Source organism: Pseudonaja textilis, chromosome 10, assembly GCF_049901715.1.
Source record: "Pseudonaja textilis isolate UNSWEBS1 chromosome 10, rPseTex1.2, whole genome shotgun sequence".
NCBI classification, from domain to species: Eukaryota; Metazoa; Chordata; class Lepidosauria; order Squamata; family Elapidae; genus Pseudonaja; species Pseudonaja textilis.
In genome coordinates, this window is record NC_141999.1 from 25,695,900 (window position 1) to 25,719,891 (window position 23,992).

General features: G+C 61.4%; 2 protein-coding genes across 2 annotated transcripts; one reads left to right on the forward strand and one right to left on the reverse strand.

Moving 5' to 3' along the window:
* Positions 1-97: 97 nt before the first annotated feature.
* On the reverse strand, positions 98-7,773 carry KLC3 (kinesin light chain 3). The gene is made up of 13 exons (XM_087939349.1): positions 7,632-7,773; positions 5,165-5,520; positions 4,164-4,394; positions 3,801-3,849; positions 3,317-3,542; positions 3,027-3,114; positions 2,803-2,904; positions 1,926-2,099; positions 1,474-1,570; positions 1,332-1,372; positions 966-1,090; positions 823-889; positions 98-482 (listed from the first exon to the last, which is right to left on the reverse strand). Exons 2-13 carry the CDS (start codon positions 5,450-5,452, stop codon positions 426-428), a joined length of 1,545 nt encoding a protein of 514 aa, XP_087795475.1. The 5' UTR covers positions 5,453-5,520; positions 7,632-7,773; the 3' UTR covers positions 98-425.
* A 10,157-nt stretch (positions 7,774-17,930) lies between these two features.
* Positions 17,931-23,666, forward strand: CKM (creatine kinase, M-type). Its single transcript, XM_026721499.2, has 8 exons — positions 17,931-18,000; positions 19,422-19,635; positions 21,065-21,219; positions 21,444-21,576; positions 22,011-22,182; positions 22,380-22,503; positions 22,718-22,907; positions 23,283-23,666. Exons 2-8 carry the CDS (start codon positions 19,443-19,445, stop codon positions 23,459-23,461), a joined length of 1,146 nt encoding a protein of 381 aa, XP_026577284.1. The 5' UTR covers positions 17,931-18,000; positions 19,422-19,442; the 3' UTR covers positions 23,462-23,666.
* The last annotated feature ends 326 nt before the right edge of the window (positions 23,667-23,992 follow it).

Consider the following 23,992-nt stretch of genomic DNA (forward strand, 5'->3'; position numbering starts at 1 on the left):
TGTGTGTGTGCGCAAGAGAGAGAGAACTGGGGGAGGCGTGTGACCCTTTTCATCCAAGGTCACCTGGGGGCGCTATAAAGCTTGCAGAGACCTCTCCAAAATAAAGAGACGTTCTTCATTTCCAGCAGCCTTTATTTAAGGGAAAATAAGGTGCATAAATAAACCAAATAAGGCTTGGCTTCACAAGAGCCACCGTGGGAGTTGGGGGGGGCGGGGCGCAGGCTCCTGCTGCTGCCCCGTGGAGTTTAAGGCAATAGCCGGGGGGGGGGGTGAAGCTTCCGGGCGCCCCGTCCCCCGTGATGCTTTGGGACGGCGGCGGCAGCAGCAGCTCCATTCCTGAGAGAGGGTCCTTCGTGAATTGGCAGGACTTTCCATGCATGCAGCGCTCGGCTAAGCGCTCGAACCAACCGGTGACCCCGGCGGGCCTAGTGGGTGGAGCGGTGCGCCAGGTCCTGGGTGCTGGTGCTCAGGTTCCGGGTGGGCTGCAGGAGGGGAGAGGAGGGGCCCCTTTCAGGCCTCTTTAGGATGCTTGGAGAAATGCGCCGATTCTGGCTCCTTCTCTTGGGCTGAACCGGATTACGGAGCTGAGCTGCTCACCAGGTGTCCCGGGCTCAGCACCTGGCGGGGCCTTCCAGTCGTTTGCAGCCAGGCTGCCTGTCCAGAAGCGGCTGGCCGTGGCCTCCCCGCAGGGCTGAGGAAGGGACTGGCCCAGGGTTACCCGGCCCTGGCCAGAGGGGCCCAGCGGCTCCTTCCCTTGGGAGCCCAGCCATCCTTGGGGCCACGGCCCTGGGGTGCAACGCCTGCCGAGCGGGGGGGACTCACCTTTGGGGCGGGGGCAGCTGCAGCCTCATTCACATGCAGCGTGCCGAGGGACGTGGCCCGCGTCATCCTGGGGAAGAGAGGCCCACTTCAGCTCTTCCCAAGGCCAGGCTTGCCCTGGAGGCGCCCGGGGAGCCCCAACTCACCTGCGGCCTGCGGCGACCTTGGGCTGCCCCACCGCTTGGCCCCGCAGCTTGGTGACCAGCCTCTCACTGCTGCGTCTGAGGGAGTCCCGGAAGCGGGAGAAGGAGCTGCTGCGCCTCATCCCCTCCTGGAGAGAAGGGGGGGCAGATCAAAACTTGGGGGCCTCACCCCCCCCAACCACCTGCAGTCCAAGATGGCAGCTGGAGGTAGCCACCGGCCCCCCCGCCGCCCTCTTCACCTCCCTCTCGCTTGGCTCAGCTGACAAAAGGCTTGGGGGGGGGGGAGGAGCAGCTTAAAGGATTTGCTCTCCGTGCCCCCACCCCACCCACCCCATCCCCCTGCAGATGGTCGATCTCCAAAGGACTCACCTGCCCTTCCCAGGTGTTGCCGGCTCCTGTCCAGCTGTAATCTGAAGGAGGGGAGGGGGGGTTTCAAGGGTGCATCCAGATGCTGAGGCCCTGGGCACCGCCCTGCCTCCCCCGGGAAGGGCCACCCAGCGCTGGCTCTTACCGCCCTGGGGGCTCGGCTCCTGGTCCTGCAGGGAGAGGATCTCCTTGTACAGCTGCTCAGCCTGCGGGAACTTGCCCTGCTTCACGAAACAGGCAGCCTGGCCGGCGGGAGGGAGGAAGGGGTGGTGAGCCCCTCCCCTCCAATACACCCCCATGGACCCCCAGGTGGGCAGCAGCTGGTCCCACCCAGGAGGAAACGCAGTCCCCCCCAAAGGGCGAGCGAGGAATCCCCCGCCCCGCTGCTTTGGCTGGGATGTTTCTGCCTGCAGGCCGGGGTGAAGAACCGGAGACCCCGGCCCGGTTTTAAAGCCTCGCCATGGGCCGATGTTGCCCTCCCTTCGACCTGTTTCACTGGAAGAGACTCACCCAGGCAGACCAGCAGAGGCAGCGCTAACCCTCCAAAGTCCTGGGGAGAAACTCCAACCCGCCCCCCACCCTCCGCCCCCGGATTACCAGGTTATTCTTGGTCTTGGCCACGTTGCAGTCACTGGGGCCCAGCTGGGCCTGATAGATGCGAAGGGCCCGCCGGTAATACTGCTCCACCTCTTCGAACTTCCCCTGGTTTTGGCACAAGAGGGCCAGGTTGTTGAGCTGCTTGGCCACATCCGGATGGTTGCTGCCCAGCACCTGTGGGGAGAAGGGCAGCGGTGCTCAGCTGATGCGCTGCTGGTGCAGCTGGGCAGCACCCGGGGGGGGGGGGCTCCTTGCCCCCCTCCGATGGCAGGAGGTCTGAAAACAGGGCGGCTCCCCTAGAAGGCTCCCCCTGGTTTATAGCAGGGGTCTCCACCCGCCTTGGCTACTTGTGGACTTCAACTCCCAGAAGTCCTCAGCATAGCTGGCTGAGGAATTCTGGGAGTTGGAAGTCCACAAGTGGTCTATAGCAGCCACCTCCATAGGTGCCAGGACCAGCTCAGGGCCCTCCCCGCTTTCCGGCCTCCGGGGCTTCTCCCCCTCACTGCTCCTGCCTGGGCCAAGGATGCTTCTGCCCAACTGGGGGGTTGTGGGGGAGGGAGGGAGTCCAATTGCTGGTTCTTCCTCCCCCTCCAGATCTAAACCTTTCCACCTCTGCCTGCAGGTGCAGCCCCGTCCCTCTCCCTCTTCAATTGGACCGGGGCCCGTGGTTTGCATTCACTTATTTATGCGTTTGGCATAGATAATGCTTATCCTGTATTATTGTAAGGAGCCCGGAGTTATTCTAAGGTGGGCAGGCAATGAATTTTCTGTCTTTATTATAAATAAATAAAATGCATAAGCAAATAAACAGCCCGTCTCCGGAGGCCAAGGATGCAGCCGTTCCGACTGGGAGTGGCCTGGGTGCGGGTGTCGGTACCTTCTCTCGGATCTCCAGAGCCCTCTTGCACAGAGGCTCAGCGTCCTGGTACCTCCCTCGCTTGCCATACAGCACGGCCAAGTTGTTCAGGGTGGCAGCCACCTGGCAGGGACAAAGGGAGGCTTCGCGAGAGCAAAAGACCCTCAGAAGCAGCATAAAACGGTAGCCTTTGGCACGGGGCCAAGCCGGGTGCCCCCCCCCCCCCGCACAGCACGGGCCCTCACCGAAGGGTGCTCCGTGCCCAGCGCCTGCTCCCGAATGTCCAGGGCCTGGTTGAGCAGCTCCGTGGCCTCCTTGTACTTGTTCTGGTCCCTGCAAGCGGAGAAGCAGGGAGGCCGGCGGTGCCAGGGCAGCCCAGGACGCAGCTGCAGCTCCGAGGACCGCGGGGGGGGGGAGAGACGGGGGGCAGAGAAACACAGCCCCGGGACAAAAGGGCCCCCCGGAGCCCCACTGCCTCCCGATCTTTCTGTGTGTTCCCTGCTGGACGGGGGCCCAGGCCCCTCGCCTATCTTACCGGTAGACCAGGGCCAGGATATTCAGCATGGTGGCCACGTCCGGGTGGCTGTGCCCAGAGCTCTTCTCCAGGTCCTCCAAGGCCTGCTTGCAAAGCGGCACCGCCACCTCGTAGCGCCCTTGAGACGCGTACTGGATCACCAGGTTGTGCAGCGTCCGCAGGCGTGCCGGGATCTCGTACCCGCCCTGCTGGGCTGCCAAGGCGGCGGCACCCGGGCTCTGCCCCTCTGCAGGACACAAGGCCAGCCGGGTGGTCAAGAGGGACGCTGGGTGGGCAGGCTGGGAAGAAGCGGGGGGCCCTCCGGAACCAGCCCATCCCCGGCCGGGGACACCTCCGGCTTTTGTGCAGTTAATGTGCTTCTCTTGGGCAGGGGCGCTTTGCAACCCGCGGCTGGGCCTCGGCCTCCGCGGGGCAGGCAGCCGTTTGTCAGGCTGAGCTCCACTTGGGAGCGGCTGAGAAAGCCAAGGCCTGCCTAGGAACACACCTGGCCTCTGGTCGTCCTCCGTGCTGAGGAAGGTTTCCTCCACCTCCACCTGCAAGGAGAACCTGGGAGAGTCAGGGGGGGCCGGGGGGGACATAGGAAGCTCCCCCCAATAGTAGGCTTTGGAGCCAGGGAGGCAGGATCCAGCCCTCGCCCTCCCCACCTCCTCCTCCTCCGCCGTCTCTGAGCACCCAAATAATTCGGACCATAGATTGGAGTCGGGGTCAAAGGTTCCTGGGAACCTTCAAAATTTCTTTCTGACTTGGATTCTTTCAGCCGTCAGCCACCTGACCTGGAGGAACTCAGGAGGCGCCTCGTCCACAAACGTCCCCCCCCCGAGGAAAGCCCCCCCGCCCCAGGCCGCACCTGCTCCTCCCGGGGGGCCTCGTAGTGCTTGAGCTGGTTGAGGAAGTGCAGGTGTTTGTTCTCCTCCTCCAGCTGAGCCACGGCCTCCACGCTGTGCTGGAGCCTCAGCTGGGTGCCGGCCAGCTCCTCCCGCAGCCAGAGGTTCTCCTGGCCCAGGCGCCTCACCTGGGCCCGCAGCTTCTGCTTCTCCGCCTCCAGCACCCCCATGTGCGAGGAGAGGGCGATCAACATCTGCGGGGAGGAAGGGGCAGCTCCAGCCACGGCGGCCTTGGCCCGCCGGAGACCCGCCAGAGGGGCCGTGGGGGAGCAAAGCGGGGACGGGGGCGGTGCAGAGCCGCAACACGCGGCTCTCAGAAAGCGACGGGAAAAGGAGGAAAATGGGAAAAGAGGAAAAGGGCTTTGGCTTCCTCCTCCTTTGGGCGCAGTAGAATAAGAGAGTAACGTTATTTTTATGTTTTGATCAACTAATTTTTATAGCTTTATTTCGATAAATGTTCACTGTTCTCTTGCTTGTGTTTGCGTTCTATTCAGTTCTCACATATTGGAGTTGGCTCGCGCTCTCCTCCAAAGCCCCCGAAGGCAGGACGAGAAGCAACGGACGGAAACGCACCAAGGAGAGAAGCGAGCCAGGACGATCAACCCGTGGAACGGCTTCCCTCCCGCAGCTGTGGGCTCTCCGCTGGACAGCCGCTTGTCCCAAATGGGGGGGGGTCTCCTGCTTCAGCAGGGAGGGTGACTAGAAGACCTCCAAGCGCCCACCCCCATCCCCTCCTCAACAAATAAAGTGCTGAAAACCGAACAAACCACTTGAAGGCACCCGACACGACCCAGGGACGGTCAGGACAAATGGGCACCCTTGACCTTTCCTGGTGGCCCCTGCAAAGCGCCCCCTCCCCCCCCGGGAAATCCCTCCCCCAGGGCTCCTGGAGCTTCCCGGGGCTCCATGAGGTCACAGCCAGCCGAGCGGCCCCTGGCGGCCTCCCTCGGGGATCCCGGGGTACCTGGCCTTCAGCAATGCCCAGCTCGATGCCTTCCAGGCTCCGGCCGACGAGGTCCTGCTTCTCCTCCAGGAGCTCCAGGGCCTGGGCATCCGCGGCTGCCAGGGGGCCCTCCCTCTCGCCCATCAGCCGCTGCTCCTTCAGCAGAGCCTCCTGCAGCCGGTGGCGGATGCTCCAGTTCTCGCTGCGCAGGGCTTCCAGGCCCTTCATCACCTGGCGCGTCTGGAGGATGATGTCATCGCCCGTCACCCTCTCCGATCGGCTGTCGTCCAGGCCCACCATGATGGACATGGCGGGCCACGCTGGCCCAAGGAAGGAGGGCTCCGAGGTCCTGGCGTCTCGGGGCGGGGAGGCGCCTTCTAGAAGGCAAAGGAGGAGCCCCTCTGGCAGTTGTCTCTCGTGGCTGGGAGCGTGTCCCCCACTCCAGGGGCCTCCAACCTGGGCGACTTTAAGACGGGTGGACTTCAACTCCCAGAATTCCCCAGCCAGCGCTGGCTGAGGAATTCTGGGAGTTGCAGTCCCCAAGTCTTAACCATGTCAAGTCGGAGTTCCCTGTTTTAATCCTAGACATGAAGGTTATCCGAGCCCTCTGCACATTCTCAGAGGCATTTGGGGTCTCCAAACCTGATCTTCTTTTACCCAGGCTCTATTAATCAGAAGGAACATCAGCGAGAGAAGTTGATGGGGTCGGGGGCAACTGAAACTTCCGGCCGCAGAATGCAGGAGCCCTTGGACTGCGGCCGGGTGGGTCTGGGAGGCTGTGCCCCCCCCCCCTGGCCCTGGCCCTTTGGGAAAGCTGCCTGCTGGATCCACACAGCTGGATTCCAAACCAGTCTCTCCAGTTGGATGTCACCACCAGAAAGCAGGCAGCAACACGCTTCTTGGCCAAGCCTGTCTGCAGCCACACACCTGCCTCACGAAGGAAGACTCCTCGCCCGCCCGGCTTCCCCGCCTTTGAAGAAGCTGGGCTGGGTCTCCTTCGGCCCGGATCAAGGCTCCCCCGCCCTCCCCATGGGAAGGGCCACAACAGGCCACCAGGCAGCAGGGCTTTCTGAGGCTGTGCTGGGCGCAGGCTGGCTGCCCGGCCCCTTCAGCTGACAGGGATGTGGCTGGTGCGCCGTTTGGCCCTGCTGGCTGCTTTCCCTTTCTCGGTGGGCCTGGCCCCCGTTGGGCGCCTCTGTGCTTAATGCAGCTGGTGCAGAAACGCTGCCCATCTTCAGCGGGCAAGCCTGCTGCTTGGAGAAGGCCCCGCTTTGCCCTCGTCTCACCCTCCCGCCAGCTGCTGCCCTAGAAAACCTGGGTCCGAGGAGCACCAGGAGGGATATGCCGCTCCACGGCACTCTCGAAGCGGTTCACAGAGCCACTATCCCAGCGACAGGGAAGCAAAATTGGCCCCAGCGTCCTTTTAGATCCTGCCATCATCTTCTTTCCAGTTTGCCCTCCTTTTGCCTTCTTGCAACGTTTTTAGAAATAAAAACGTATACATAATTTGGAGGTCTGGCAACCAGAGCGCTACACAATAATACTCCATGAGAACACTTGTGGCTGGCAGAGGGCATTTCTCTTGTGCCACATCTGTCGAGCTGAACATCTGTTACATCAAACTGAGGCGCCAGTCTTATGTCTGCAGCCACCAGGGCAAGGATGCTGGTTTGTGGAAGCTTTCCAGAAGGGCCTCCGTGCCACCCCTGCCCTGGAAACAGCTGCAGTGCTCTTTCGGGGGCTCTCTGAGCTTGGCTGTTCTCTTGTAGACATTTCCTGACCCAACTAGGGAACATTTTCAGTGCTAATATGATCAGGAAACTTGTTCAAGAAAACAGCCAAACTCAGAGAGTCCCCAGCACCCCCAGTTCAACACGGAGCCGCACGTATTCTCTTCTTTAGCCGCTGCCACAACCCGTGGATTCCCTTCACACTAACCCGGGCCCTGTTGAGGCAGTGCAAAGATAACCGTCATCGCAACCCTCTTCTGTGGCGGGGGGAGTGTTTTGCACAAAGCTGGATATTCTGTGAAAAGCTCCTTTCCCTCCCTTGTACGTTCCTCACAGACAAGCGCCTCCCCCCTCCCGCTCTCCACGGCGGCTGCCTTCTCCTCGGCAGGATCCGCCACGCTTCCCCGTGGGAGACACCGAGTGGAGCCTCTCCGCCGCTGGGGAGAAGTAGGCCGGCCCGATCTTGCCGTGCCGGAGCACCAGCTCAGCCAAGAGACGCGACGGAGTCTGGTCGCTCCCGAGGGACCCCCCTAAGCACGACCGTCTTGCGGATCCGTCCTCTCTCCAAAGCATGCGGCCAGCATTCTGCCCCGCCCCCCCCCCCCGGACATCACCTTCGCCTAGGGGCAGCGGAGAGCTCCTCCAGGTAAGCCGGCGCGGAAGGCTTCGGAGCCGGGGAGTCTGCGTGCTGCAGCTCCGGCAGCTAGGAAGACGCGCCCCGATTCTCCCGGGCAAGGCCTGGCCCGCCGCTGCCTTACCTGCCTCCCTCCCGGCCTATCCAGAGGAGGGAATCCGCGCCGTGCGCCCCAATCCGCCAGCCGCACCCCGGCAGCCTCCGCTCAGCGCCTCGCTGGGAAGGAGGGGCGCTCCTGCCCCGCCCAGCGGAGCCGCGGCTTACCTGGGACGCGACTGGAAGGCGCTCTGCACGTGCCCAGAGGCGCCCCGCCCCTCCGCCTGCGCGCTGGGCGGGGGGGTGGCGGGGAAGGGGAGGCTATATCGAAACCCAAAAGCAGCTCGCCCCAATTTCCGTAAGGGCCCCCCCCGCCTTTCTCTTAAAGCACGCCGCAGCCTTCTTTATACGCAGGAGCCTTGCGCCCCGCTTAGCCCCTGACCTGCGCCGCCTCCCTCTCACCTGCGCCCGACGTCGGAGCTGGGGACTCCGTAAAGAGCCGCGCTTCTCCCTCACCCGGTCAGCCCCTCCAGCCTTTCTCAGGAGAAATGGGCTGATGGGTGTTGCTGGTCTTGAGGTTACCGCAGAGCCCCCAGTCGTGATCCGTTGCCTCTCCCTGCCCCGGTGCCGTCGGGAAAGCGGTGCCGAGCGGCCCTCCGGCTCTCTGGCCGAGGGAGGGAAAAGCCACCACCGGCAGGCTGGGACCCGCCCCACGAGGTCTCTCCCTGCCGGTCCTTGGCTGGAGTGAAGGGGCGAGACTGGAAGAGATGGAGAAGTCGGGCGCACTGGCGACCCCCCCCCCCCGCCCCCCGGAGTTGCGCTCTGTAACCTCCGCAGTCTCTGGCCAAAACTGGATCTCTGCGCTCAGGAAACAAGTTTGCAGGGCGTCCCCAAGAGATGGGAGCAAGCAAGCCAAGAATCGCGGAGGCTGAGAAGGCCGGGCCGGGGAATCGCGTGTCTAAAGGCAAAGATTGTGGGTCTGCTCACATTTAATAAACTTCTGCAAAACTTCTGTTCGTTCTAGGTGGCTCGGCATGATATCTGACGCAGCCTTTGGACCCTTTGCGGGTCAATGGGTTCAGTTGATCCCGGGAATGCCTCGGTTCAATCAGGCGATTGTGTGAACGCAATCCCGTGTCTTCGGCTGCTTCTCTCCCTTCAAGTTCGAACTGCAGAAATTAAATCCGGGGAACTCCCTTTGACCGCCGAGGGAAACAGCAGCTCCTCTGAGCATCGGCCAAGTTTCTTCCTCTACTCGTTGTGCCTGGGGACTCCAGGAGAAGATTTCCCCCACCCACCCACCCACCCACCCATAAAGGACCCCCTCCCGGCCCTCACCTTCGCTCTCTGCCCTTTGCTTTCAAGGCTAAGCTAAACCGACGCTGCTGGTTGCGGGGGGACGGGGGACGTCGGGGAGGCCTCGCAGCAGAGCCAGGTGGAGGGGAGGCAGGCAGGTGCTGCCAGGCTGCTCGTGGTCGGGAGAGGCCGGAAAGGAAGGCGGCGGGAGCGGAGGAGCTTCTTCCAATTCCTTTAATATTGTATAAGAAGAGCGCTCGGAATGCGCCTCGCTTCCCTGCTTAGCTCATAAAAAGCTGCGCTGGCCCAAAGCCAGTCCAGTTGCTCTCTTCCTGGGGGAGGGGGGGGAGGGGGGAAGGGCCGGCAACGCCAGTCTCGAGACTGGCCGGCAGTAGAGATGGTGGAGGGGAGGGCAAGGCAAAGGAGGAGCCGGGCCCCAAAGCGAAGTGCCAGCACCCAGCAAATCGGAGGCCCAACAAAGCCCCGCACAACTGCAGAGGCTAAAAGATACTGGACTAAAATCCTCACGTGGTTGGAAAAAATGACCAAAAAAACATATAGACTTTAAATTAGAGATATTTTTATTGGGTATTTTACCGGAAATATACAGTAGAGAATTGAAATACTTGATTTTTAAATCTATTAGCAGCTGCTAGAATTGTATTTGCTAAGAATTGGAAAAATGAGAAAATACCAATGCAGGAAGAAGTTATAAGAAAATTATGGAATGTGCTGAAATGAGCAAATTGACATTTGAAATTAGAGAACAAGAAGACAAACAATATTATAAGATGTGGGATTTATTTTATCAATGGTTAGAAAATAAAATATGGTAATGAAATATTTTAGAGAATTTTACAATATAAGGATAATAGAATTATAGAGAATATAACATAAGGATGGATTATTGGATGGATTTATGATGAGGTAATGAATATAATATAAATTAATCTAAAATGTTGAATATCTCACCTAAAATGATGGAATAATAGTCATAGTCAAATAAATGATGAACAATGATAATATATATATATGGCTAATATGAGAATTTATACAAATTATAAGTGAGGACGATGGAGATGAAGCACAAAAGACTTGTAACCAACTGACACACTGTATGTAACTGGAAGGTGGTTTTATGTTTTGTTTTGTTTGTGTATGTTTAAAAAATAAAAATTCTTAAAAAAAAAAAAAAAAGCCCCGCACAACTGCAAGAAGGAGAATCTCTTGGGGTCGTTTCCTGGCCTCTGGTTAAATCCGGGGTTCGTTGGCGGCCCCCGCCCCAGTTCAGCCTCAGCCCGGGAAAGGCGGGCCTGGCGCGGCTTCCTGTGGAGCGAGGCCTTCGTCCTTCGAAGCAGGGCAGGAGGGCCGGGCCGGACGGGCGGGACGCCACAGGGCTCCCTCGCGTAAAGACCCCCGACCTCCCCGCTGCCTTCCCTTCGCTCCAGCCGCTCGCGGGCCGAACAAGGACGGTTCCTAGATGATGCCGGGGCCCGAATGAAGCAGGGAGCCAGAGCCGCCCAGTCAGCGCTTGTAATACATGCATTTATTCGGGGGCGGGGGGGGCGGCAGGTTGGGAGATGGCAAGTGGCGGAGGTTCCTTTGCCAAACTCTGAAAGCTGCAGAGACGCTGCCAAACGCCCCCCGCCCCCCGGTAAATTCTGGGCAAATCCCCTCGGCTTCTCCGCATCGCGTCTGGCCTCTCGGCGGGTCAGCTGCCTCGCCCAGGAACAGCAGCCCGGCTTCAGAAATCGGCGCGGGGAGGAACCTCCTCGAAGCAGCCGGCCGGAGGACGCCCGGATATACCGGCCCACTCAGGCCCTTGGTCCCCCGGGGGGCCTCTGCCTGGCGCAGAGCCTCTCCCCCCCCGCGCCCAGCGGCTCCGACTCTCGCCTCGCAGGTCTGGAGCCCCCCTCCCGCTCCCGGGGATTTCCTGGTGGCCTTTCATCCCCGGGCGAAGGCTGGCACCCGGGTCCGCTGTGGCCAAGCCCGGCGGCTCCGCAAGCAGCCACCGGAGGGCGCTGCATTTCCACGCCGGACCCGCGAGCGGCCGAAACGGGCTGGGCAGTTCTTTCAAGCGGCGATCCTGCGGGACGAGAGCACCCCCCCCGCAGCCCCTCCCAATCCGGGCCCGGGAAGCCTCCCGGCGGAAGGGGTCCGGGCGCGGCTTTAGCCTGTGCGGGGCGCCGCCTTGGAGACCATTGAAGCAGAAGGGCGGGGACCCCTCCAAGATGCGCCCCCCGTCGACGGGAGGACCCCCGGTGCGGAGCCGCCCAAGGAGGCGCGCCACGTGCGGGGGGGGGGGGCGGGCAGGGGGCGACCGGTTGCTTTGCCAGCCCACGGCTGCTTCGGTCAAGAGGCGAGCCGGTTCCGAGGCTGGAGGCGACGGGAGGCTGAAACCCATTTGGCCCCAGGGACGCTCTTTGCCTCTTCCGATTTCCCCACTGCCTCCCCAACTTCGCGTGGGCCCAGTTCCCATCATCCCCTGCCAACCCATCTACTTGACCATGTTTCTCCACCTTGACAGCTGGAAGAGGTGTGAACTCCCAGAATTCCCCAGCCTGCTCTGCTCTGGAGTTCTGGGAGTTGAAGTCCTCATCGCTTCCAGCTGTCCCGGTGGAGACGTATTGATGATCTAGGGGATGATGGGAGTTGCAGTCTGGAGTCTGGTTTGCTTCTGCCGGGCCAAGGGGCTGGGCTGCCGTTGCTCAGGGGGGCAGCAGGTGCCCTTTGTGTGACCTCAGCGGCTTCAGACAGAGCCTGCTGTGCCCAGAGCCAGGCCCCCCCTCCTCCCCCCCCACTTCTCGGTTGGCAATATGCAGACCAGATTGGTTCATTCCTTAGCCTCCGATGGCCAAAGTAGGCGGGGCAACCTGGCTTGGCTGCCTGCATCAAACCCAGTTCTGGAGGTGATCTGTGGATCCCACCAAGGCCAGGATTCCTGAATCCAGCTGACTGGATGAGCAATCATGGAAGGGGCACAGATTATGGGTATAGGTTGGGGGGGGGGGGGGCTCTTCCTTCTCCTGCACCCAGAGCCCAGAAGGCCGTTCTCAGCCGCTCAGAGATATTTTGATCTCTTGATACCTTATATATTTTTAGACCTTGAGGCTTCTGCCTGACAAACAAGCAGAGCAGGTAGAGGGTCCCTTCTGGAATAGAGAGAGCGGGGGTGGGGGGTGGGGGGTGGGGGGTGGGGAAGAGAAACAGAGAGGACAATCGGGTCTCTGGATGCGTTCAGTAGCTTCTCTCTGCTGCTCTGCCTTCCTGGCACGGGACCCTGCAGCCTCCCCTCCTTTTGAACTCCTGAGTTGGAAGGGACCTTGGAGGTCTTCTAGTCTAACCCCCTGTTCAACAGGAGAACCTACGTCGGGGGTGTCCAATTTGGAAACTTTAAGATTTGTGGTGTCCAAGATGTAAATATACAAACATCATCATTGTCATAATGATCATATACATAAAAACAAATATGATAACACCGATCATATTACAACATATATTATCTTCCATTATAGTATCGATTTTATCCATCAGAAATATTTACTCATCTGTTTTTCTTTCTCCTATCAACCATATTTCCCCTAATTCCTCTAACCTCGATATCTGCCATTTAACCATTTCTAGAATAGTTCCCGGGTTATGAAGTAGTCCGGTTCTTCTTTTCCTTGAATTTGGGGAGTTAACCTGTCCACTTCTGCATATTGGCAAGGTTGGACGCTCTTGTCCCATCGCATTCTGGACACCCGGCTGTCCAGCCTCTTCTTCTTCGACCCCTGCAGTGCTGGAGCCCCCCCAATGTTTGAAGGCCCTTCCGTCGATTCCTCCTTCCCCCGCCAGGGAATTCCTGCTTCCTCCCTGATGAGTTTCCATCCATCTTGTGCCTCGTGTGCCAAGGAGGGCTTTGCCCTTCTCAGCAACCTGCCCAGGAGTGGCAAATAAGGGGCAGAGGCCGCCGCTCTCCACCTGCCCTTCCCTGGGAAGGGATTCAACAGCAGAAAGGCCCAGAAGTTCCTCCAACAGAATCCAGTGACAGATGTTGCCAAGTGTTTGCTGGGTTCGTTTTGTTTTGTTTTTTAAAGGAGGCATCACCGAATTTGGGCGAAGTGAGAGACCTCCAGCCAAAGGAAGGGGCGGGGGGGTGGGGTTGGCAGCACCCTGCCCCTCTTTTCAGAAGGCCTCCTGGAAGTGGGGCAGAGCCTCGCTGGCAAAGAGGACTCTCTGTGGCTAAACCAGAGGGTGGCATTCGTTACCGAACCGTCTCTTGGGGGCCTGGCCGCGTCCACCCTCTTTCCTTCTTCTCCCGCCTGGCACAAGGTGGGCTACCTCCAGACCCCAAGGGATGAGCCGGAAGTCCAACATGGGGGTTGGTGCTTTCAGTGTGTCTGCCTGTCATTTCTACAACAGCGAGTTGTGGTGTTGCTGTTATTTGGCAGAAGGGAAGAGCCTGCCAAGTGTGCTCAGAGCACGTGACGAGTGCTTTTCTGTCCTTGGAAGCTGGGAATTTCATTGCAGGGGTGACTCCAACAGCACAGGCTCCTCTCTAAAGGCCACACAGCTCTGCTCTAGAATCCATTTTCCACATCTGGGCTCAGCAGGTAAAGCTTTGAGACCAGGCCTCTGAGCACGGTCAAAGTGCCTTGACATTGCTCTGCCTATCTTCCACTAGCGAGTCTGAGCTTTGGGGAAAACCACCCCTGGAAAGAGTCTGGCCAGAATGCTGTGGCTTCTCTGCCCAGAGGGTCAGCCTCCCACACGGACCCCTTGGCACGCTCGATCTCTCCTGCAAGACTCCTTCAACAGGTGGACCTGCCAAGCGTGGTCCAGAGGGAGCGGGGCGAGGGCAGCCAGTGAGTGCCCTGGCAGGAGCAGAGAAGTAGCCTGAGAAATGGAAGTGGGGGGGTGGGGGGGCAAGGCAGCTGCTGCAGACCCCCAAAAGGCTTGAGAAAGGGAGCCTGCAGAAGCCCTGGGAGGCATTGCTGTCCTGCTCGGTGCCCTTGGCTAGCATGGGGGGCATGCGGCCTGCTAGGCCATTCTCCTCTACAGCCCCCTCCCCTCTTCTGGGTGCGATCCCAGGCATGTCAGAGCTTTGGCAAGAGGTCGCTGAGAGGAGGCCTCGGTTTGCAGGCTCTACAGGCTGTACAAAAGGGCCGGATTTTCACATGGGCAACTGGCACAGGGGCCCTTGGCCTAAGGTGGTCCTGTCCCCAGAACCTGCCCACTTGAAGGGAAAGAAGGAAGGAAGGAAGGAAGGAAGGAAGGAAGGAAGGAAGGAAGGAAGGAAGGGAGGGAGGGAGGGAGGGAGGGAGGGAGGGGGGAGTGGGTAGTTTTTACAAGCATCCTCTCCCATAATGGGAGGGCTTCGCTCCTACCCACAGCCCCATTGGGCATCTCTGGCCACTCCCGAAACTCCTCTGCCGGGGACTTGTCCCTTGTGGCCGGACCCCTTCTGCCTTTGGGCTCCTGAGCCGGTGCTCCTCCTGCGGAGCCCACCCAGAGAAAGGAGCAAGCAACCCATGGGAGATGGGCAGTGAAGCAAACAAACAAGAATGGCGTCATGGTCAGAGGCCACGTGGCTGCTGGCACCTGGTCTTCAACTGAGGAGGAGGGCGGGGCAGTTGGTGACTCTGTCCATGGCTTCAGTGCCCAGCTTGCCGCTTTCCCAGAAGCCTCTTGGCCTCCCCGGAAGAGAAGATGGGGCCACACCTAGTCTGGTCTTCCTCCCATCCGTGGGATCAGTCCAGGGTCTGCCGTGGCCAGGGGAGGGGCTGGCCTGGCGCGACGCTTTGCCTTTCTGGGGGGGTATCGAGGCCTCTCACTGGCAGGGGGCTTGCAATGCCCAGCCTTGAGCCCCAAATCAGCCCCAGCTGCCCCCCTTCTCCTTCACAACCAGGCAAGGAGGAGCTGTGGGGAGCTGCCCCCCAAAGTTGGGGTTCCCCAAGAGCTTTGGGGCAGAGAGGGGGGTGCGCAGCCCTTCTTTTTCCTTCCTCTCTTTGGTGTGAAACCGGAGACAGTCGCTGCTGCGGTTGGAGAGGAGGCCTCTAAAAATAGCTCTGCTCCCTCCCCACGCGCCCCCCCCCCGTCGCCTGGGAGAGAATTCCCAGGGGGGAGATGATCCCGTGGGTTGCTGACGTCAGATCGGGGGCCGGTTCCCTGCCCTGGATGAAGGCGGGTGGAATGGGGCCCTCCAGGCTGCGGATTGAGGGGCCCCATAGAGTTCGGAGTAGGGTGGAAGTCGGCATTTGGCGTCTGGGGCTGGTCTCCATCGATCTCTGAAACCCCGGGGCCACTTTAAGCCATGTGGACTTCAACTCCCAGAATTCCCCAGCCAGCTTTGAAGTCCACATGGCTTAAAGTGGCCAAGCTTGAGAGACACCAGTGGGGGGAGGGAGGGAGGGCTTGTTCCAGAGAGGAACTGCATCACATGGTCTTGGTGGGGGTGGGGGCCCCTCTTCACCTGCAGGCCAACGGCTCAACAGGCTGGCAAGTTTCCTTCTAACGTGTCTCTCCGCCCCCCCACACCCCAGGGCTAGATTTCCACCGTCTCAGCAGCCCAATTTGGTTGTGCAGACGAGGCGTCTCCTCTGCCAGGAAGGCGTTCCTGTGGCCGGCATCCAGACTGAGCCGGTCCAAAGCCTGAGTGCAGGAAGGCACGGACCCCAGGCTGCCTCTGAGCATGGGCTGAGTGTCCAAACCCAGGCATCTCTGCCAGGCCGAGCACAGCCAAGGAGGGGACTTGCCTGGGGCAGGCAGTGGGCGTTATGGGTGCCATCCGCGTGAGCTGGGGATCGTGGGATGTGTTGGGCTCCAAGGGTGGAAATTGTGCAGCCGTCTGCCCACTCAACCTTTATTCCTCAGAACCTGAAGAGCCGCAGACCCTCGGACAGGGGCATCGTGCAACGGCTTCCTTGGAAAGAGCAAATTCCTCCTCTTTAGTTCAGTCAGCCCAGGTCCCTCCATGTTGAGCCACTCATCCGCACACGCCCTGCCTCCAGGTCCTGCGGGAACAAGAAATGCTGGGGATCAATTAAGGCCAGAAACTTCGGTTAGGAATGTGCAGGATAGGAGACACTGAGGCACGCAGAGGCGCCCAGGCTCTTCGGCTGAATCGCAACTCTCCATAGATGGAGCTAAGCAGGATTAAATAGAAGGTAGAGAGGGAAAAATCTGGCAAGGAAGCAAGGAAGGAAGGAAGGAAGGAAGGAAGGAAGGAAGGAAGGAAGGAAGGAGGAAGGAAGGAAGGAGGGAGGGAGGGATAGCAGTATTCCAGTATTTGAGACGCTGCCACGGCGGGGGCGGGGGAGTGAAAGTTCCAGAGGACAAGAAACAATGGATGGAAACTAATCAAGGAGAGAAGCAAACTGGAACTGAGGAACTTTCTGACAGGGAGGCCAACGAACCGGTGGAGCAACTTCCCCTCTGCAGGGCTTCCTAAGATTGTGTCTCCTTTGGGGGGGGGGGGGCTGGATGCTGTGCTCCCAGAAGCAACTTCCAAACCCCCACCCTTGGATGAAAGTCGGCTCTCTCAGGGCCCTCTTGGGGGGCTTTGGGGGCCATGCCTGCCAAGGCATTTTGGTGGCAGCTCCTTCCGGAATCCCCTAAGGGGACACGGCTTCCCCTTCTCCAGAAAGGCCCCCGGGCCCCAGGTGCCTCGGTCTCCGTGGGGCCTTGCTGGCTGGGGTGGGGGGGGGACCCCCACAGGGGGCTCCCTGCAGCCTTTCTCATTCTCCTCCCCTTTGCAAATACATTGCAGGCCCTGCCTCTCCCCAGCCCCCCAGTCCAGAGGGAGGGGCAGCTCTTTGCACCTGGCCAGGCGGAGGGCCAGAGGCAGGCATGGAGGGGGGGGGGCAGGGCGAGGGAAGGGAGGGGGAGATCAAATTCCCACAAATCCTTCCAAAGAGGCAGCTGCTGCTGCTGCGGCAGCAGGACAGAAGGACGGACGCTTCTCCCTCGACGAAGGGGGCCGGGGATGAGGAACCTGATCCCACTCCGGCTGCCGGAGGGCGGAGGGAGGGGGTGGGTGGCGTGGCGGCAGCGGTGAGGCAGGCCTAGTTTGCAGGAGGCAACCTGACCCGCTGGAAGGGAGCCTGCTTCTAACTGAGAAAGTCCCCAGGGAGATTAAATTCGGGTCCCCTGTTTTTTCAGGAGGTGTAGAGGAAAAACCTCCTCTGAGCTTGTGCAGAAGGCTGCAAAACTACTCCGGGTCTCTGCCGGCAGCTGGCAGGGACTGTGGGTGTCCCCTATGTTGGACTACAAACCCCATTGCCAGAGCAAGGGCAGTGCCTGATAGGCTCTGGCCCTCATACTTCTTACCTAACTGGAATGCCTGTCGGGGGGGACATTCCCTCCCAGCAGCATCAGGGTTCCAGTTACCACCCTGAGATGGGGGGGGCTCAGTTTGGGCAGCTGCTGGAGGCCCTGCAGGGAGCAAGAGGTATCTGGAGCAGCTGTCGGGGGCAAGGGGGTTGGTCCTGGGGAAGCAAAGCTTTCCCTGCAAATCCGAAAGCCATGGTCCTTCTTTCACTTCATTCCGCTCCATCTGTGGGATGGGGGGGGGGGATTCTCAGTTGGAGCCCCTTGCCAAAGGAGGCAGAAGCCAGGGCCCCTCTGCACTAGCTGGCATCCCTCCGGCCACGGGACGTGCGTGGAAGGCCCCCCGAGGCCCCCCCAGAAGAGGGTCAGGCCTGGCAGGGGCCCCACTAGCCCCAGAGCCTGGGGGATTCTGCTGGGTTGCAGGCAGTCAGTCTCTAAGCGCCAGTCTTGGAGGGGGGCATTGCTTGGGGGTCTTTCTGGAAGAAGAGCGGCTCGATTGCAGAGGTCAGTCAGGCGCCCTTCAAGCTCTCATCCCATCGAACCGCCAAGGAAGGAAAATCCTCCAGCAAAGAAATGGGGGCTTTTTTTGAGCTGCCTTTCTCTTTCCTCTGCCCCGTCCAGAAAGGACAGGCGGGCGATGCCTTTTCCGGTGCCCACAGCGAAGACTCCCACCCAATTTCAAGTTGAGCTACGTCCAATCACAGCCGGGCTGCTGGTTGGGGCTCAGCCAATGGGGAGGAGGGCCAGGGTTTATATGCTGAAGCCCCCAGCCCAGACTCCCGGGTCACCTATTGTGCAGGAGTGAGACAAGGCAGCCCCTGGACTCTGCAGGCTCCGCTTCTCCTGGTCAGGTAACCACCACCCCACCCCACCCCCGGTCTGGGTTTGCAGCGGGGTGGGTGGGAAGGAGGGAGAGGATTGGCAGAGGCAGGTGAGGTGCTTTTGCCAGCAAGTTCGGGGCAGATTTAAACAGGCTTTTTTGGAGACAATCTGCCCTTTGGGCAAATCCCTGGCCACACAACCAAGCTGGGACTCGCTTGCAGGGCGAGTATTTGGGGGGTCCTGAATGGGGAGGGTGACCACAGGTCTGGCCATGACCTTGTGCTCTCCCTGCGGGGTGGGGGCCAAGGGAGGTTGGGGGCTGGGGGTGCCTGACAGAGCCCCCACTTCCTCTCCCTCCCCCTTCCTGGGCTCCCCCCAGCCCAGAGGCTGGCTGGCTGGCTGCACAAAGTGCTGAGCCCGGTCAAAAGCCGCCCCTGGAATGCTGCGGTGCTTGTGGCCAAGATGCCTGCCTGCGCAGAGGCCACGGGAGGCGGTGGTCGGGGCCCTTTTGTGGACAAAAAGCTGCCACTATAAATAAACTTGCTTCCCAGAGGCTAAAATTATCCTGACTTCCTGTGGGTGGAACTGAAGGGGAGGGGCAGAGCCTGTGCCCTCCCCCGCAACGCTCTTGGCACCCAGACCCAAGATGGCCTGCGCAGCCGCTGCTTCTGGGTCAGCTGACATCTCCAGGGGTTGACCTTGACGGTGACCCTCAGGAAGCCCCCCCCCTTCACTTTGAGTGCCGCTGGGGATTAAGGCTCTCCCCCCTGGGAAAGCTTTTGGGGTGCAAGCAAGGGGGAAGGGTCTCCAACACCTGGCCTGCCGAGCGCTTCCTCCTGCAGAGCTGGGCCCACAGGCGCTGCGTCCCTGGGGGGCCTCAGTCCTGGGACCCCGGTGTTGATGGCCCCCCTCAAGCAAGAGGGCAGGCGGGGGGGGGGCTTCGGAGGGTGGCCCTGCCAGACTCCATCCTAAAAGGGGGGGGGCGCTGGTTTGCTTGGAAGAAGGCAGGAAGGAGAACGCTTTGGGTCTTCAAAGGGCTGGGACCCAGTGACTGAGGGGGTCCCGTCTGCTGCCCCCCTTGGGGGGAGGGCCAATTCTGGCTTACGCAGTCTTACACAGTGACTGCCCCCCCAATGCTTCTGTTACTCAGCGCCTGACACCCCAAACGCAAGGAAGTAGCCCAAACCCAGGTCCGTCGTGCAGTGGAAATGGGGAGTTTGGCACAGTGTGAAGTCCGGGTCTGCCCTGCCTCACTGAGCTCTTCACCTGCCAGGTGAAGCTTCCCCTGTAAGATCCACTTGCTACATCTGGTAGGCAGTGACCCTAAGGCCCCTTCGCCCTTCCCCCATCTCTGGGTACGTTGCGCCCAGCCCCCTTCAAGCCTCGCTGCTGCCGGGAAATCCCAGCGCTGTGGCAGCTCCAGGCCCCTCACCCTCCTCTGCCCCGGCAGGACTCGTGCTCAGCCGCCACCATGCCTTTCGGAAACACCCACAACAAGTTCAAGATGAACTACTCTGCGGAGGACGAGTACCCCGACCTGTCCGTGCACAACAACCACATGGCCAAGGCCCTCACCCTGGAGATGTACAAGAGGCTGCGGGACAAGGAGACGGCCAGCGGCTGCACCCTGGACGACTGCATCCAGACCGGCGTGGACAACCCAGGTGAGCTGGCCCTCCCCCTTCCCCCGGCTAGACCCGGCGGTGCCCCTGGCCCGTTTTCTGTCAGGACACAGCTCAAGCAGTCGGACGTCCGCATTTGACTGGCAGCAACCCTGGAGAGGGTGGCCACTGACCTTGCCCCCCAGGCAAAGCACAAGCTGTGCCTTCTGGTGCCCCCTCCTCTCCTGGGGTTGACTCCCCCTTCTGGCACAGGCGGGCATCACATTGAGCAAGTTGGCAGCCGGTTGCCTGTGGGTGAAGGCAGAAAGCAGAGCTCAGCTTCCCTCCCTCCCTCCCGCCCTCCCTCTCCGTCAGCTCTGGAGCTGGGCTGACTGAGGCCATTTTCAGGCTGTAGGGAGGCCACAAGGGAGAGTCGGTTTAATGTCAGGGTTCCGAGTCTTGCGCCCATAGCAAACCAAAGGCCGAGGCAGGCGGGTACCTCAAAGAATAGTTTTATTCTATCTATCACGTTGGCACAGGCTGGTGAAAACTGATCCTAGACCTAGAGGCTTCCACGGTTTTCCCCTAATTCAAAGTGAAAGCTATTCCCCCTTCCCCAAGACATCGGCCCCATAGCCAGCCCAACGAAGGGGCGGTCTGGTTGCTTGGGCAACATCACTCCTCCTTCCTTCAGCCACCTGTGGAAACCCTGACACTCTGCCTACCTACTACCTCCCTCTGCCTCCCTCCCTCCCTCCCTCCCTGTCTCTCTGTCTCTCTGTCTCGGTATCTATTGGTCTCATCTATCACCCACCCACCCATCCTCTATCTAATCCACCGATCTAATCGGTTCGACTTGGGTGCTGCCCATCGTGCGTAGAGCCGGCTTCTGGGCCGGGGGGGGGGTGGGTGGGTGGGGAGAGAAGAGCTAAAGGGGGAGCAGGTGGAAAAAATCCGATCCGTTCTTTCCGTCTTATTGTTCACGTGGACTAAACAAGCCTGATTTCCTCTTGATGTTAACTAGGAATCGCTCTGCCGGCTGGGGAATTCTGGGAGTTTTTGTTTTTGTTTTAACTTACTTCGTGAAACGTTTGTAAACATTTTGGGGTGGGACAAATGGGAGGTGAAGGAAAAGGCTTTGGGGGACGCCGGCTGGTCACGGCCTGGAAAGAAGCGCTGCTAAATAAGGGGAACAGGTTCTTAAGAGGGACGTTTAGCTGGAGAGGGGCCCCCAGGGGCCGAGGGGGCCAAATGCCGGCATGCCTCGACCTGGTGGCCTCCGGGAGTGAAAGGTGGCTGGGCTTCCCAGTGACCCCTGCCAGAGGCCCCTCCCCCGTCCCCTCCCCTCGTGTTTGGGGCAGCTGAGAGAACTGGTGCCAGGCAGGGGTGAGAGGGGGGAACCCCCAGGTGTGCCAAGCCCTGGCCTTTCAGAGGGGGACTTGGGTCCTCTGCCCCCCCTGCCCCCCCCTGCTGAAGCCCACTGTCCTTGCAGGTCACCCCTACATCATGACGGTGGGCACCGTAGCTGGTGACGAAGAGTGCTACTGCACCTTCAAGGACCTTTTCGACATCATCATCCATGACCGCCACGGAGGCTACAAACCCACCGACAAGCACAAGACCGACCTGAACTACGAGAACCTGAAGGTGAGGCAGCCGGGGGGCTTTGCTGGTGGGGGGGGGGAGGAACTTCAGGGAAGCCCTTAAGTGTGCAAAGACCAGAGGGAGAGAGAGAGACAGAGAGAGAGTGACCCGCTGGCTGTCCCTGCAGGTGCCCCCCACGGGTACGTGGGGAGGCCCAGGGAGGGCACGGGGTGGTGGGGGTCAGCCTGGGCAGCGAGACGACCCCACCCAGCTCTGCTTCCCTGCAGGGCGGTGATGATCTGGACCCCAACTACGTGCTCAGCTCCCGCGTGCGGACCGGCCGCAGCATCAAGGGCTACACGCTGCCTCCCCACTGCAGCCGGGCCGAGCGCCGGGCCGTCGAGAAACTCTCCATCAAAGGTAAGAGGGCAGGAATGGGGGGCAGGAGCCGCTTGGCCCAAAATTGGGGGTCTCCACACAAACTTTGGAGGAGCTGAGTTGCCCGTTTGGCTGGTTCGCAGCCCGCCAGCCAGAGTGAGCCCCGCCCAGCGCCAGGCCGTCTCCGCTGCTCCACCAGGTGGCGCTAGCCTCGCCGAGCCCTTGCCCAGCACCACTGCTCCTGGGGGGGGGGGCTGCCCCGAATATTTCAGGTCCCCCCTCAGGAAGGGGTCCCGGGAACAGATTCCCGGGTCTCGCTCAGAGGGGCGAATCTTTCCCTTTGAGGATGGAGGGAAGCAGGATTTGAGGAGCCCCCTCCCCGCTCGAGCCTTGTTGGGGGGAGGCTTAAGGAGGGAGGGGAAGGAGGAGGCGGCCGCCTTTGCTGAGCCACCCCCCCCCCCGTGTGTCCCCCGCAGCCCTGAACAGCTTGACCGGGGAGTTCAAGGGCAAGTACTACCCCCTGAAGAGCATGAGTGAGGCGGAGCAGCAGCAGCTGATCGACGACCACTTCCTCTTCGACAAGCCCGTCTCCCCGCTGCTGCTCGCCTCCGGCATGGCCCGCGACTGGCCCGACGCCCGGGGCATCTGGTGAGCAGCCCCTGCCCAGCCGCCCCAATCCACCCCAGCCCCCCAGGAAGAGCCGCTGAGGGCCGCCCTGGCCCGCTGGCTGGTAGGGCAGCCGAGGGGGCCGCCTCGATGCCCTTGGGTGCCGCCCCCCCCGCCCAATGCCGACGGAGCCTGAGGGGCAGCAGGCGGGGGGCACTGAGGCCTCTGCTCCCCTCCAGGCACAACGACAACAAGACCTTCCTGGTGTGGGTGAACGAGGAGGACCACCTGCGGGTCATCTCCATGCAGAAGGGGGGCAACATGAAGGAGGTCTTCCGCCGCTTCTGCGTGGGGCTGCAGAAGGTGACCGGGGTCTGGGGGGGAAACGGGGCCCCGGGCTGGCTCCAAGGGGAGGGAGGGGGCAGGGGAGGGCATCGCGGGATACTGGACAGGCCCCCTGGCACTGGAATAAAGACTCTCCTGGCGGGGGGGAGGGGCGGGCCAGGAAAGAGGCGAGGGTCTGGCCTGCCCGGCCACTCCCCTGCCAACCTCTGCTGCCCCCTTCCCCCAACCCAAGATCGAGGAGATCTTCAAGCAGGCCGGCCACCCCTTCAGCTGGAACGAGCACCTGGGCTACATCCTCACCTGCCCCTCCAACCTGGGCACCGGCCTGCGGGGCGGCGTCCACGTCAAGCTGCCCCATCTCAGCAAGCACCCCAAGTTCGAGGAGATCCTGCACCGCCTCCGCCTGCAGAAACGCGGCACAGGTGGGGGAGGGGAGGGGCAGGGCGGGGGGCCAGTTCCGCTTGGGCAAAGGGCCGGCTCGCCAGGCCTGCCCCTCCCTGTCCGGAGCTCCGCCAAAGGGGGTGGGGGTGGGGGTTCTGCGATGCCCCTCCCGCAACGTTTCTTCGGGGGGATTCGCTTCTCGCCCCGCTGCCCCCCCTCCCGGCCCCTCCTCTCTTTCCAGCCAAGGCCGAAGCCGCTGGCCTTTGCGCACCGGGCGCTGGGCCCTCCCGGGGCCCTTGTCACGGCCGGCCGGCCCCACTGGGTGGTCCTGCCCCACGCTTAGGGGTCCCCGAGGGTCTGCCCCTCTGCGGGGGTTCAGCGGACTGAGCCCGCCGGTGCTGCCCCTCCTCCCGCAGGCGGCGTGGACACCGAGGCTGTGGGCGCCGTGTTCGACATCTCCAACGCAGACCGGCTGGGCTCCTCCGAGGTGGAGCAGGTGCAGCTGGTGGTGGACGGTGTGAAGCTGATGGTCGAGATGGAGAAGCACCTGGAGAAAGGCCAGCCCATCGACGACATGATCCCCGCCCAGAAGTGAGGGGCCCCGCGGGCCCTGGGCGGCCTGGGGCCTCCACTCCGGGGTGACCCCAACCCTGCCACTCGCCGCGGCGGCTCCCGGCGCTCGGCTCCCCCAGGGCCGGGGGCTGCTGCCGCCGCCCGTTGCCAGCTGGGAAGCTCCCCTCGCGGGAGCCACGGTGGACGGAGTTAATAAAGCGACCGATTGGCCCCAGGGCCTTGTCTCCCCAGCCCCGCCTTTCTTTCCTTGGCGCCGGCTCCGCGGGAGGGGAGGTTGAAGTGGCCGCGGGGGGGGGGGGGGGGCAGAGCAGCGGGGCCTCCCGTCTCGCCTTCCAGCCCTTGAACCCCGGCTGGCCAGCTACTGCAGGGTCCCCCGAGGCCAGGCAGAGGGGAACGCTGGCTCCTAGCTGGGCAAGGGGCCTTTCTTAGGAGGGGCCCTGGAGCGGCCCTGCCGTGGCGATGGAGCCTAGGCCCGCAGTGACAGTCTACCTTCACGAGCAGAGGGTGCTTCTGCCCGAGTCGGGGGTCTCCCAGAGCAGGGGCTGCTCTGGCC